This window comes from Neofelis nebulosa, chromosome 6 (assembly GCF_028018385.1).
Source record: "Neofelis nebulosa isolate mNeoNeb1 chromosome 6, mNeoNeb1.pri, whole genome shotgun sequence".
NCBI classification, from domain to species: Eukaryota; Metazoa; Chordata; class Mammalia; order Carnivora; family Felidae; genus Neofelis; species Neofelis nebulosa.
The window spans coordinates 99,393,585-99,408,695 of NC_080787.1; the positions used below are offsets into that span (position 1 = coordinate 99,393,585).

Genomic DNA, 15,111 nt, shown 5'->3' on the forward strand with positions numbered 1-15,111 from the left:
GGAAAAAGCAAACATTTCAGAATGCTATTTTAAACTAAATAAAAAAGTTAAAAGGTTGGAAAAGTGAAAATGAAAACAAATGGAAGCAGAGTAAAGCAGAAAAACTAGTAAACCAGGAGAAGGAGACTTCGAGTTCTAAACCTAGTTCTGCCACTAAGTAGCCAAGAGACCCTCAGCTACTCATCTAAGAAATCAAGAGCCTGGGGGCACCTGGGTGGCTCAGTCGGTTAAATGTCCAGCTCTCGATTTTGGCACAGGTCATGGTCTCACAGTTCTTGAGATTTAACCCCACATTGGGCTCAGCGCTGAGTGTGGAGCCTGCTTGGGATTCTCCCTCTCCCTCTGTCTATCCCTCCCTGGCTCGCAAGCTCTCTCTCAAAATAGATAATCATTAAAAAAAGAAAAGAAGTCAAGAGCCTGAACTACATTAACTTTAAGGTTTGATAATTGAAGATTCTTTAAAGATGTCAAATACAAAATTAACACCCAACCAATCTTCCTGCTTTTCTCTAGAAAAAGCTTTCATCACTCTGTGTCTCTGTTAATTGTGCTGCTAGCTAGGGCACATACTGCAGTAGAACAGCCTTCTACCAAGGTTTTGAGTTTCTTTGTGATGTTCTCACTCAGAAGTCAAGGATCTTATAAAGAAGTAAATTCTAAATGACATAATGTTTTTCAAAGTGGACTGCCAAAAAGTATCTAAGAAAAGAACAGCAAGGTAGACATTTCAATATTAAATTTTAAATTTCAATTGCTCTTTTTTTTAAAACTGAAGAAGAGTTGACATACAATATTATATGGGTTTCAGGTGTACAACACAGTGATTCAACATTTACATACATCATGAAATGATCACTACGTAAGTCTAGGTACCATCTGCCACCATATAAAGTAATTTCGATTGCTCTTAGTTGATACAAGCATTTTTCACTGTTCTTTAAAACACTACAAAGTACTAAAAAAGAATGAAAAATACAGTACAGAGAAATGAATAACTGAAAGCCAATGTTTGCAGTGGGGGCAGGTATGAGGTATATGAATTCCATTTCTGTCAGCAATAAAAATGATTAGTATTTTAATTGTACTTCAAATAGAAAAACTAATCTATATTCCCAAATCTTCAAGAATGTGGAAAAACAGACAATAAACAGATTAAAAAAAAAAAACAACAAAAACAATCCTTATAGCATGGAGAAAATGAAACAGAATGGTAAGGTTATTCCTGAATTAATAAAAGTTACTGGGAATTTCTCAGTGAAAATTTCTGTAACCCGAGTTCAAAAGAGTAAGTTTAATAAACAAAATTATTTAACGGAAGGTAATACATAAAAACTTTAATAGGGATCCATCAAAATTAAATCCTTTTCTTTTACTTTTCTTTTTTTTTTTTTTTTTTTAGGTAAGTATACTTTTAAAATGTCTTCCTTCCTTCCTTCCTTCCTTCCTTCCTTCCTTCCTTCCTTCCTTCCTTCCTTCCTTCCTCCCTTCCTTCCTTCCAAGAGAAAGTGCGTGAGTAGGAAAGGGGCAGAGACACAGGGAGACAGCAGAGAACGAATCCCAAGCAGGTTCCACACTGCTAGTGCAGAGCCCCATGCAGGGCTTGAACTCACCAACCATGAGAACATGACCTGAGCTGAAATCAAGAGTTGGACACTTAATTGACTGAGCCACTTAGGTGCCCCTACTTTTATTTTTCAAAAGAAAATTAAGCCATGTCACAGACTAGGAGAAAATAATTGCAAATCATATGTGTGATAAAGATTTGTATCCAGGGGCTCTCTCTCTCTCTCAAAATAAATAAATAAGCTTAAAAAATTAAAAAAAAAATAAAGCTTTGTATCTAAAATATATAAATAACTCTCAAAACTCAGTAATAAGATGAAAAATCCAGGAAAAAAATGAGAAAGGAATCTGAATAAACATTTCACCAAATACATCCACAAATAATAATAAGCACATGAAAACACACTCAACATCATTAGTCATTAGGGAAATAAAAAATAAAACGAAGAGATACCTCTACACAACCACTAGGATGGCTATATGACAAAAAAATATATGCTGGCGAGGATGTGAAGCAGGTAATACTGTAAAATGATGCAGCCACTTTGCCAATGTTTAGCAGTTTCTTAAAAAATTAAACACAGACCTACCGCATGACCTAGCAATTCCACTCCTAGGAATCCAACCCCCAAAAAATAAAGACGTATGTCCACACAAAGACACGTATGCAAATGTTCACAGCAGCGTTATTCAGAAGAGTGAAAAGCTGGAAACAATCCAGATGCCCATCAATCAGTGAATGAATAAACAAAATATATATATACCCAATCAAATATTACTCAGCAATATAAAAAGGAAAAACTACTGATATATGTTACAATATGGATGAAACCCCAAAACACTACACTAAATGAAAAAAACCAGTTGCAATTTTGTATGATTGCATTTATGCAAATATCCAGAAGAGGTAAATTACAGAGACAGAAAACAGACCAGGAGTTGTCTACAACTGGCAGTGGGAAAAGAGATCAGCTGCAAAGAAGCATAAAGGAATTTTTGGAAGTGATAGAAATATTTTAAAACTAGATTATGGTGATGGCTGTTCAACTTACAAATTTATTAAAACTAAAAATTGAAGCGCCAAAAAACTATTTAACTGAAACTCTTAGTGAAGACTAAAATTATACACCAATAAAGATAGTTATGATTCTGCAACAGCATTATAATAAACTTAATGTTAATTATGCCATGATTTAAATGATCCTAAATAGTGTTTCAGGTAACGACACAAAGAAACAATTCAGTACATGAAATACCGAGTAAACTTTGTTACCTTGGCACTAGAGATACGAGGATGTGTAAGACACCATCAAACGTTCTGGACTGCATAGTCTAGTAGAGCACAGTGATGACAGATGATATAGTATGACCTTATACAATAATATTTATAACCTCTTACACCAATGAAACTTTTTTAACTTCGACAATTTTGAGTACCAGTCAATGACCTTTCTCATCAATCTCTTCTGGTACTGGTTCTGATGATATTTTAGATGCCCCTCTTCCCCCTTGCTGTTGACCACTCGTGCATTTTAATTTTTAAGTTTATTTATTTTGAGAGACAGAGCATGTGCATGGGGGAGGGGCAGAAAAAGAGGGAGAGAGAACCCCAAGCAGACTCTGGCTCCCAGCAGGGAGCCTGAGGTGGGGCTCAATCCTACCAAGTGTAAGATCATGATCTGAGCTGAAATAAGAGTCCAACGTTGATTGAGCCACCCAGGTGCTCCAGCATTCGTGCATTTTAGAAGAACTGATAACACACAGGAACGCCAGGGATGGCAAACACATTCGGTTAAGGAAAATAGTTGCATTCACACACCAAATGACTTATTCTGAGTTCCATATTCGTTGTTTAGTCATTTCGGTTGAAATATCAACATTTCCCTAGTCTCACTCTGTTTCCAATTCTAGTTGTTAGGCAAACTATTTCCTTAGACACTATATGCTTCTTGAACTGTGTGGTAAGAGTTATTAGTCATGTAAGTAATACTATAATCATCCCAACTTTGAATAAATATGTTAATAAGAAACATACCATTATCCACTGAAGTTATACTGTTATAATAATAGTAATATACTTATAAATACCTTACCTCTTTCCATAAGGGATACAAAGTAGCAAGCTTTAAATTTTTTTTACATGATAAATATAAGTCTGTGTAACATATTAACAAATGTAATAATAGTCCACTGAAATTTCCCCTTTAGCTTGGTAACCAATTGCTTGGTTGCAAGTCATTATTCATTAACAGGGTGATGATCAAATTATGGTACACTGATATGAAGGACCACAGTGCCATTAAAAAAATAGCTTTAGAGAATTTTTAATGACTGAAACTATGCTCATGTTCTGTTAGGTGAAAGATACAGCAGGACATACAATTTTACACACACACACGCACACCCCTCTCAAATACTCTAGTGTCCATACACATGTGTGTGTCAACTGTGGTCTCCAGGGGTAGGGGGATGATAGCATTTATTATTTTTTTTTTACTTCTGCACTTTCTTTGCATTCCTTATACTGCAATTAAGAAAACAGAATTCAGCAATTTTACTATTTTTCCTTTGCCTACAGGAAAATAATTTTAACTTAAGTTACAAAATGAGGACTATGAAATTGGACAAGTTCTCAATCGCACATGTGAAATGTCAACGTCAAAGAGAACAATGCTGAGTGAAACTTTAGGAAGTGGCAGAAAATTCAAATAAAATGCTTATCCATTATTCAGTATTTTGAACTTTAAAATTCTCAACCAAAGGTAAGAAAATTTTTTTTACCATCTCTTGTTCCTAGAGAATGAAGAAACACAATGTAAAATTTAAAACAGTATTTACCAGAACTGAAGCTAGAAATGAAAGACCCAGGGCACCAGAGATGCGGTAAGAGAGTGTGTGATGTCAGAGAGTAATTTAAAAGCAGAGATAGTCAATTCCTTACTTTGTTAGTGTCAAAAATACATAAAGTAATAAATTAAACATTAAGTGATTCTGTTTCAAAAGACTGTTCCCTTACAAGATAATGAAAACATTTTCCTGAAGGAACCAGGAAACGTGATTTATAAATGCAGAATGCTTATGTTACACCTCAGTCATAAAGAGACATGAAAGAAATGTGTTGGTGCTGCTGACTGTGTTACCTTCAGGAGCCACTGCAGAAGGACAAACGTCTTTGAGGAGATCACCTAGTGTGTGCAATTGTCCATCTGCAGCCACAGGACGAAAAAGCTTCTGAATGAAAGGTCGTTCAGTCGTTGTCTATTTGAAAAATGAAAACAGAATTCAAACATTTACATCTTTGTTGCTGTGAATTACAAATTTATAGATCAGAAATTGCAAGCTGCCATCAGATGCCTTCTGATATAGTGTAATCAGAAGCATATGACATCACCAATGTGGTAATATCACCAGAAATGTTTAACACAACCTCAAGTAAATCTAACCGTGAGGAAGCAATCGGACAAATCCAAAATGTTTGACATTCTAAAGATACTGGGCCAAAGGGGCGCCTGGGTGGCTCAGTCTGCTGAGCGTTCAACTTCAGCTCAGGTCATGATCTCGCGGTTTCTGAGTTCCAGACCCATGTAGGGCTCCATGCTGACAGCTCAGAGCCTGGAGCCTGCTTCAGATTCTGTGTTTCCTCCTCTCTCTGCCCCTCCCATGCTCATGCTCTGTCTCTCTCTGTCTCTCAATAATAAATAAACATTTAAAAAAAATTTTAAAAAAAGGACAACTGGCTTCAACTCTTCAAATAAGTCAAAGGCAAAACACATCAATACGAAAAGATTAAAAAGGATTGGCAAGATATAACAACTAAGTACAAAAAATAAATCTTGAGTGAATACTGTATCGGAGGGGAAAAATCAGCTATAAAAGACATTTTTGGAATAACTGGGGAAATACAGAATGAACATCAGATAATATTACTGAATTAATGTCAAATTCTTAGACGTGATCATGGTTATAAGGACAATATCCTTTAAGAAATTCATGCTCACATATTCAGAGATGAGGTGCCAAGCTGTCTGAAACATATATTCAAATGGTTGAGAGAGAACGAGAGAGAGAGAGAGAGAGAGAGCGCATGCACAAATGTAGGAAAATGTTAACTACTGGTGAATCTAGGTGGAGGGTATATGGGCTTAGTTGTTATAGTATTTTAATTTTTATGTATGTTTGAAAATTCTCAAGAAACACACTCATAAAGAGAGAACTGATGGTAGCCAGAGGGATGGGGGGCAAAATGGATGAAGGGGAGCAGGAGACACAGGCTTCCAGTTATGGAATGAATAAGTCACCGGGATGAAAGGTACGGCATAGGGAATATAGTCAGTGGAACTGAAACAGCACTGTGTAGTGACAGACGGTAGCTATGGCTGTGGTGAGCACAGCATAAAGTATAGACTTGTCTAATCGCTATGCTGTATGCCTGAAATTAATGTAACACTGTGTATCAACTATATATACTTCTATTAAAAAAAATTAAGGGGCGCCTGGGTGGCGCAGTCGGTTAAGCGTCCGACTTCAGCAAGGTCACGATCTCGCGGTCCGTGGGTTCGAGCCCTGTGTCGGGCTCTGGGCTGATGGCTCGGAGCCTGGAGCCTGTTTCCGATTCTGTGTCTCCCTCTCTCTCTGCCCCTCCCCCGTTCATGCTCTGTCTCTCTCTGTCCCAAAATAAATAAAAAACGTTGAAAAAAAAAATTAAAAACAGGGGTGCTAGTGTGGCTTAGTCGGTTGAGCGTCTGACTTCAGCTCCAGTTGTGCTCTCATGGTTTGTGGGTCTGAGCCCTGCATCAGGCTCTCTGCTGTCAGCACAGAGCCCGCTTGGCTCTGTACCCCCTCTCTCTGCCCCTCCTCCACTTACGCTCTCTTTCAAAAATAAAATAAAATCACTTAGTAAAAAAAATTTAATAAATCAGAACCCAAAAAAATTTCAAAATAGCAGATAAAGAATATCCTCTGACAACTGTTATTATCACTATGTTATAATTTACTGCTAATAATTTCAATGTATTGCCCACTTTTAAAACTAAGTTTCATTTCTTTTTTTTTTTTTTAATGTTTTATTTATTTCTGAGAGACAGCCTGTGCGAGCGGGGGAGGGGCAGAAAGAGAGAGGGAAGACAGCATCTGAAGTAGGCTCTAGGATTTGAGCTGTCAGCACAGAGCCCGACGCGGGGTTTGAACCCACAAATGCGAGATCATGACCTGAGCGAAGTCAGATGCTTAACTGACTGGGCCACCAAGGTGCCTGGGTGGTTTCATTTTTCTACACTGCTTCTATAAGGAGCACAACAACGATGAGGAAAGCCTCATCATGACACAGAGGGCAGAGGCCCTGGAATCACCCCATCTGAATAGCACTATCATTTATGTGCTAAGTGATTCTGCCCCTGGGTTTCTTTGGAACATTGGGACATTTGATATCTCTTAAGTTTGTTATAGAAATGAGTTAAGAATTAGCCAAGCACACAGAGAGACTGAGACACACACAGAATGAATGAATGAATGAATGAATGAATGAATGTTAAAGAGAATAAATACCTCTCCCCTTAACTGTTATTTCATTTTAAGATGGTAAGTTTTTACTTTAAGTTTCCAGGGGCGAAAAATCATAAAAACATACAAGAGAATAACTTTGTAAGTAAATATACTCATATTTACATACAGTGCTTTCTAAAAAAATTACTTCAAATACCTAACCATTAAAGACATTAAACCATTAAAAACCAAGTTTGCTTGTTTTTTAATCACAGAGGTATATCTCAATTTCTTCAACATCACTATTATAAATTTGGTTAAAAAAACATCTGTTTTTAAGTGTGGATATTAAACTAAAATGTATGAAAAAACAGACATGGTATATAGCATGTGAGCTACCTTTCCCAGCTTTATACTGTGTATTTAGTGGATACATAATAAATGTTAAAAATTATATTCCAATAACAGTTAAGTATCTGTGGCAATGAAAAAAAACCTCGATAATTGGTAAGAATCTTGATAATTAATATGCACTGACTATAATGCAATTCACTTCACTAACTGAACTCTTTCTGGATTTTTCTAAAAGTATGACTGGTATCCTTCAATTTAGGAAGCACATACATTTCACACAAGATGAAACTGAGAACAATATCATGTAAAATCAAGGATTAACTATGTGAAAATAATAAGGGTTAGGGGAGTTCAAAGAATAAATAAATGAATAGAGGGCTGTAGTAATAATTTAAAATAGCCACTACCCACTTAGGGCTTTCTATCTTCCAGGCGATGGAGAGGCTTTTAAGACTTTTTAGCAAAGGAAGTGACGTGACGAAAGAGGCTTTTTCTCAAGACTAATGGAAAGCAGCACTGTGTACGGTGACTTGGAAGAGGGGTGAGAGGCTGTCTGAATAACGCGAGCCTATGTGATGACAACTGGGGCTGGGTCAGGACGATACCTTCAATTAATAAAAATAAAGTTAAAATGTATCATCCACAGTCTGATCTGAAAATACTTAGATTTTCAGCAAAGTCAAAAAACATTTTCAGGATTCATTCACCCCCTACTTGGTGACCTAATTGTGAAGTGGTTAGCTATAATAATACATATTATAACAACCTGAAAACAATATACTTTTTAAAAGGCCCCAAGGGGGCTTAGCGAGATATTAAAAAACAGGAAGTGTTCTCCACTCCTATTCCTAGGGAAATGGGCTTCTCTTACCTCTTCTCTTACCTCTCCTACCTACTTCTCTTACCTCTCCTCTTCCTACTCTCCCAAATCTGAGCAGTTATAATAAAGGTATGACTTCAACAACCTTTATAATGGTGTTTTTTGCTTGGTGGAGGGGTGGGGGATGGGGAAGGCCTTGTACTATTACCATACTCTAAGTAAATTCTGTAGAACAGCAACTAAGAAAACTCTCATCAAAGTAAAGTGATATTTCTCACGTAACAAAAACCTTACTTTAAAAGAACAATTCCCCAAAATACCCCAATCAAAAAATCTAATAAATATCTTCTGTTTAATATTCATTAGACTGCCTTTATATTGTTATTTTTTAAAATCTAGTATTCTAAAAAAGAACAGTTAAGTGAGTAAGCTACAACAAAGATCATGAAAACGACTTGATTTCGGGAGTTACTGTCCCTTAAAACAAAAGCTCCTCACAGAAAGCTCATGCATTCAAGTACAATACAAAGGTTCTGAAGGACAATCAGTATGCAGGGCAGATTCATGCAAATTTCTTAGCAGATCTCATTAAACCTAAGTTGAAGTTCAGCAGAGAAGACTAAATTATGCTAGAGTATTTAAAAGCTATCTTCCTTCTGAATACAGACAGAATTTTAAAAATACAAAAAACTCCACAAACATGAATTCTGCAAACTTTGATTTAGTACACATAAAACTGGATGATGCTAACGATATCCACATTACCTGAATCTTAGCCTCACAAGAAAGCCACTACAACAGGAATATAATACAATGCTTAATCTAGCCATTTATTTATAAATATGCAAACTACTTCAGTGACTTCCAAGAAGCAGTATTGTTTGTTCTCTTGTAAGAAATAATATGACTTTATAAAGTCACTTTTGAAACTTCCCTTATTCCTTCAAAATGTGTATGTTACTCATTTCTTAAATACACCAAAGAGAATATAAAATTGGGCTGCTACTGGCTGGCTGCTCCCCATCTTTCCCCTACTCATAAATGAAATAATAACTTTTCCTGTATAGGAAAAGTTTTCCTGTACAGGAAAAGTTATGCGGCTGATTTACCGTGGAGATATACTGAAGAGAAGCACAGGAATCAAATTTACATCCAAGAAATAAGATATAGAGAAAAGCTTTATTTCCAACACAGCCAAACAGGTTAACCAGACAGGTTAACGTTAAAGTTGATAAAACAAGAAATGGTGACTTATTATGTGAGGCTGAATGACCAGACAATGTATAGACTTAAGAGTAAGAGGCACAACAGATAATATCGCTAAGACCAAGTTATTTTGAGTGTTATGGCTTACATAAAGTACATACTGCAGCAAACATGCAAGGCAGTTGTTGAAGAGCACAGGCTTTGCAGCCAGAAAGAACTGGCTCTAAGTCCAGGTTCTGTCATTTATTATAGGTCCATGGGCACGGTTACCTGACTTTCTTGACCCTCAGTTTCCTCAACTGTAAAACAGGAATAATTACACACACACACACACACACACACACACACACACACACACACACACACACGTATAAACAGAGATAATATCTACACTGAAGAGTTTTTGAAATAATAAAATATAAGCACAGCACACAGTACATAGGACCACCTAAACACGCATCCTAAAACATACACTGCCACCATGATCAACACTTTAAGCTTAATCCCAATTTAGCAGACTTAAAGTTTATTCAATCTTATATTCTCTTAAATTCACCTGTCTGGATGCTAAGTCATGAAATTCATAATCATGAAACTCAGTTTAAAGGAAATATTGATACAGGAGACCTCATAAAAAATTTTTGCTCAGTAAAAGATAGTATGAAGAATATGAAAATGTTGACAAACCACAGACTGGGAGAGATTATCTGTAACCACATATCCAATAAAGGTCTTAATCTAGGTATATGAAGAACTCTAAAATATTTTATTTAAAATTTTTTAAATATTTATTTGTTTTTTGAGAGAGAGAGAGAGAGACAGAGCACGAGTGGGGGAGGGGCAGAGAGAGAGGGAGACATAGAATCCCATGCAGGCTCTGAACTGTTGTGAGATCATGACCTGATCCAAAGTCAGAGGCTCAACCGACTGAGCCACATAGGTGCCCCGAGAACGCTAAAATATTTTAAAAGGACATTTAACCAAGGAGGATATACAGATGGAAAAAAACAAAAAAAAAAAAACAAACAACAACAAAAAAAAACCACTCACACACGGAAAAACTTTTTTAAGTTTTTCTTACTTTTTTTTTTAAATGTTTATTCATTCTGAGAGAGAGTAGGAGAAGCAGAGAGAAAGGGATAGAGAGAGAATCCCAAGCAGGCTCGGCACTGTCAGCACAGAGCCCAATGTGGGCTTGAACTCACAAACTGCGAGATCATAACCTGAGCTGAAACCAAGAGTCAGACGCTTAACTGACTTGAGCCACCCAAGCACGCCACAAATGGAAATGCCTGACACGTCATTAGCCATTAAGGAAATGCAAATTGCAATCCGCAATGCAGTATTACCACACACCTACCAGAATGTCTAAAATAAAATGTTGGCAAGCATGTGAAGAAACTAGATCACTCATACACTGTTGGTGAAAATGTAAAATGGCAAAGGCCCTTCTGAACAACAGTACGGTAGTTTCTTACAAAACTAAACATGTATCTACCATATGACCCAGCAGCTCTACACCTGAATATCCCCAGAGAAATGCAAACTTACATTCTCCAAAAGCTTGTACATAAATCTTCACAGCAGCTTTACTTGTAATACCCAAACTAGAAACAATCACAGTGTCATTCAACAGGTGAATGGTTAAACTATCTGTGGTATATCTATACCATAGAATTCTACTCAGCAATCATCATCATCATCATCATCATCATCATCATCCCTATTAATATATGCAACAACTCGTATGGAACTCAAGGGAGTTATGTTACACAGAAAAAGCCAATCTCAATCATATATACTGTATGATTCCATTTATATAACATTAATAAAATGATAAAATTGTAGAAATGGAGAACAAATCAGTGGTTGTCAGAGGTTAGGGAGAGGAAGAAGCGAGGTAGGTGGCTGTGGCTATAAGAGGGTAGGTAACCCAAGAAATGCTTATGTTGGAACAAAACTAAGAAATGTGAATAAGGCCTGGGGGTTGTATTGATGTCCATTTCCTGGATATGATATCATACCATGGTTATACAAGATGTCAAGAATGGAGGAAACTGAGTGAGGGGTATAAAGATCTTTCAGTATTATTTCTTAAACCTGCACATGAAAATTATACATGTGAAATTGATGTAAAGCATTTAGAACAATGCCTAACACATAGTAAATGGTCAGTAAGTGCCATTAATGTTCTCATTAAATGTGACTTGACACTCCATAGAAATTTGTTGAATACGAATATGTATTTTGTATTGAGTCATAATACAAAACATGCAGGATTATAAGAAGATACACTAATCTTATAGTTACCCTGTCACTACATAGCATTAGTGATGATTTTATTGTTTTGGTCATATATATTGTATCAACATATAATATGAATTAGAAGCGTTGGTTTTGTCAAAAATGGCAATTTACAGCTAGAAGGGCAAGTCAAACCATGGAGCCAACCAATGACCATAAAGAGGAGGGAAAATCCCATCAGATAGTAAAAGGAGATTCTATTCATTCAAAGTGAGATTAAAAATCATGAAAGAGAAAAACAAAAATTCAGCAAGGATACAACCTCAACAATGCCCAGCAGATGCATGATTCACTAGGTTGTGAACCTTACAAATGGCCTTAATTAAAAGGCAGAAAGGAGGGGAGGAGTGTAGGATTGGGGGTCTCCTACTGAAACAGCCAGCAGAAGAACTTGATGAGGATAAGGGCCCTGGTTGTTAAAAAAGCTTGGACAGAATCATCCAAGTAGTAGTATCCATGTTCAGGGTCTCCAACCACTGACTTGAATCACTGTCAACTGATCATTTGCTATATTGAGTCTTAGATGGGCATTCTATTCCCCTTGGCTGGTTGGGTTAAAGAAACAAATATTTTCTTGATACTATATATATGTTGCATATTCCTAGGTGTAGCAACAATTTCTGATATCATCAGCAACTTTGTGTGTATACTTTGCTTATAAATCATCTGAAATAGGATGACTCACTACATGTATAAGTACAATTTATTTGATTTACAAGAGTTCTATAAGTATAGCAAAGGATTTCTTTTGTTAGATTTGTAGGTATTTTTTTTAAATCGGCTATACTGAACTATAACTGAAATTAGCAATTTGTTGATTAATAAAGAATGTAATTTGATTTGTTTCATTAACTGTATAAGTAGCACTGTCTTTTAGAAGAACTGAATCTAGAAAAGGGATGAATTAAACAAATACCAAGAAGTAAAAAAGATTGCTCTCATTTATATACAAAAATTACTTATGTAATATACTTTCATTTGTATATATGTACTAACCAGCATAAATTATACTGAAAAGCATTACAAAAACTAGATTTTACTATTTACAACTCTAATATAACACAAATTAACTGTAAATATGCCATGCATGCACAAAGTGCCTCCAATATCAAAAACCTCACCAACAAAATCAGTGAACTTTCATTTGACAATTTTAAAATATGAACTAAATTTAATATTTTGAAGAGCTTTACATAACAAGTAGCAAAAGTTTCATTGTACCAAAATGGTGACAATGATGAAGACCAATACAACTTTTTTTTTACAGATCCTTAGGTAAAAAAGCAAAACAAAACAAATCCACAATATAATTAATTTTATAGAATCATGTAGTCACTGATACTCCATTAACAGCAGTGACAGGCATTACAAAGATACAAAGACGAATACAATTGCAACGAAGAATACTGTACTTAATTCCTGCCAAGTTTATTTTTCTTTTAGTTTTCTTAATGTTTATTTACTTTTGAGAGAGAGACAGACAGACAGACAGAACATGAGTGGGGGAGGGACAGAGAGAGAGGGAGACATAGAACTGAAGGAGGCTCCAGGCTCAAACTCACAAACCGTGGGATCATGACCTGAGCTGAAGTTGGACGCCCAACCAACTAGGCACTCCGTGCCTATGTTCAAAAAAAAAAAAAAAAAAAAAAAAAGAATGCTTATAACAAAAGCATGTGTATGGTGACAACAAAAACTACTTAACAAATGTGCAGCTTGAAAAGAATTATTCCAACAGTAGTACCCACATATAGGACCTCTGACTAACAACCAGAGGGTCGGGGTAATCTACCTCAGAAATCTTCGCTCATTAAACATTTACTGAGCATTTACTACAGCATCGCTGTTGGTAGAAACAAAACGTTTAAAGTACACATAAATAATAGTAACATGGTGTTAAGCAAGCGATAACAGAAATATGTACAAAGTGTTGTGGAGAGAAAATTTAAAAGCATGAACACAAAATTTAACTCTGCACTTTTTGGGCAGCTAGAGCAAAAACAAAAATAAAACCAAAAAAGCTGTAAGTGGTTACATGATTTCATCTCCTAAGATTGGAAGATACATCAGTAGGTACAAAGTAAAATATGCTAAATGTGGTAGAATGTAATATATGAAAACAGGAGAGTTTCAAAAGAGGATGAAAACAACAGAGGGAATAGAGAAGATCTTGAAGCTTCCAACTTGAAATACGTAGCTTTTTAAATAGAGAAAGAGATAAAGCCATTTCAGGCAGAGTCCAGGACCAATCTTTTCTTTCCTATGTCCCCTGCTCACTAATGGGTGCAGAGTGCAGCTGCAGCATGATGATACCTGTGAGAAATGAGTGAATGGGGGGAGACAAAAGTGGAGTAAGAGCTTAGCATACAGAGCCTGGAAATGTCAAATGTAGTGAAATTAACAAAGGCTTGGTGGAATCCCAGCTCACAACATGACTGACTGTGTGCCTAGAGCAAATTACATCAATCTTCAGGAGCCTGTTTATGAATTTGAAAAATGGTAACAAATATATAGCTTTGAATTACTGCTGTGATAATGAAATAAGATGAGATACATAAAACATCTACTGCAGCAGGTGCTTAACAAGGGTTGGTTTTCATTCCTCTCTTTTAAACCACTGTTAACTGTGGAACCAAAAAAAAAAAAAAAGGGTAACATTAGTCTTCACAGAATCAATAAGAGAGAATGAAAAATCATTGGTATTCAAGCATCAGTTCCCTTTGAAGTCTTATTAGAATAAATATGTGGCAGAAAGAAAAAGCAAACAGGGGTTTGCACAGGATATGCTGCCAGATATTACCAACAATGACACATTATGATATGTGCTTCAAACTGTGACATGCATATTTGGCCCAAGATATATTCATGCATGTCAAATTTTGTATCACAAGCTTTACAAAAGAAGCCTCATATTAAAATTAGCTTAAGAATATACACATTTATAATACCTCATTAAGTGAAAGAACGGACTATTTTCAAATGAATGCTTTCGGACCTTTACAGTAAACAGTCCTTTTGGTGGTGGGAACAGGGAGGGGGGCTATTGGGGGTTGGGGAGGAAGGGAGTCTGTGCCACTGAATCAGACTACTTTTATCCTTTATGTGGGGAAATAGAAGACTTGAAAATAAGCACTTTCTGTAGTTATGCTACCAGAGTCTGAAGTCCACTTTTAATATTCCCAACAACACTAAAAAATAATAATTAGCATTTGAAAAGCTGTCATTATTATAGTCAGGGACACTTCATCCTCAAAGCAGTAGTATCTTAATTGAGACTATGATTAAATGAAAGCACTCATCAGAAGTACATCCACACATCTGGTTTGAAGTCTGTGTTTTGTGTTATTTAAATTGTTATATTTATTATAATTCTGTCTACACAA

At 36.0% G+C, this 15,111-nt stretch overlaps 1 protein-coding gene across 2 annotated transcripts in view; it reads right to left on the reverse strand.

Moving 5' to 3' along the window:
- ATG5 (autophagy related 5) overlaps positions 1–15,111 on the reverse strand; it is a 131,010-nt gene that overhangs the window by 16,336 nt on the left and 99,563 nt on the right. For both annotated transcript variants that reach the window (XM_058734845.1, XM_058734846.1), the window contains one exon: positions 4,704–4,821. In XM_058734845.1, the coding sequence (XP_058590828.1) occupies positions 4,704–4,821 (118 nt within the window). The remainder of the gene's footprint in view (positions 1–4,703; positions 4,822–15,111) is intronic.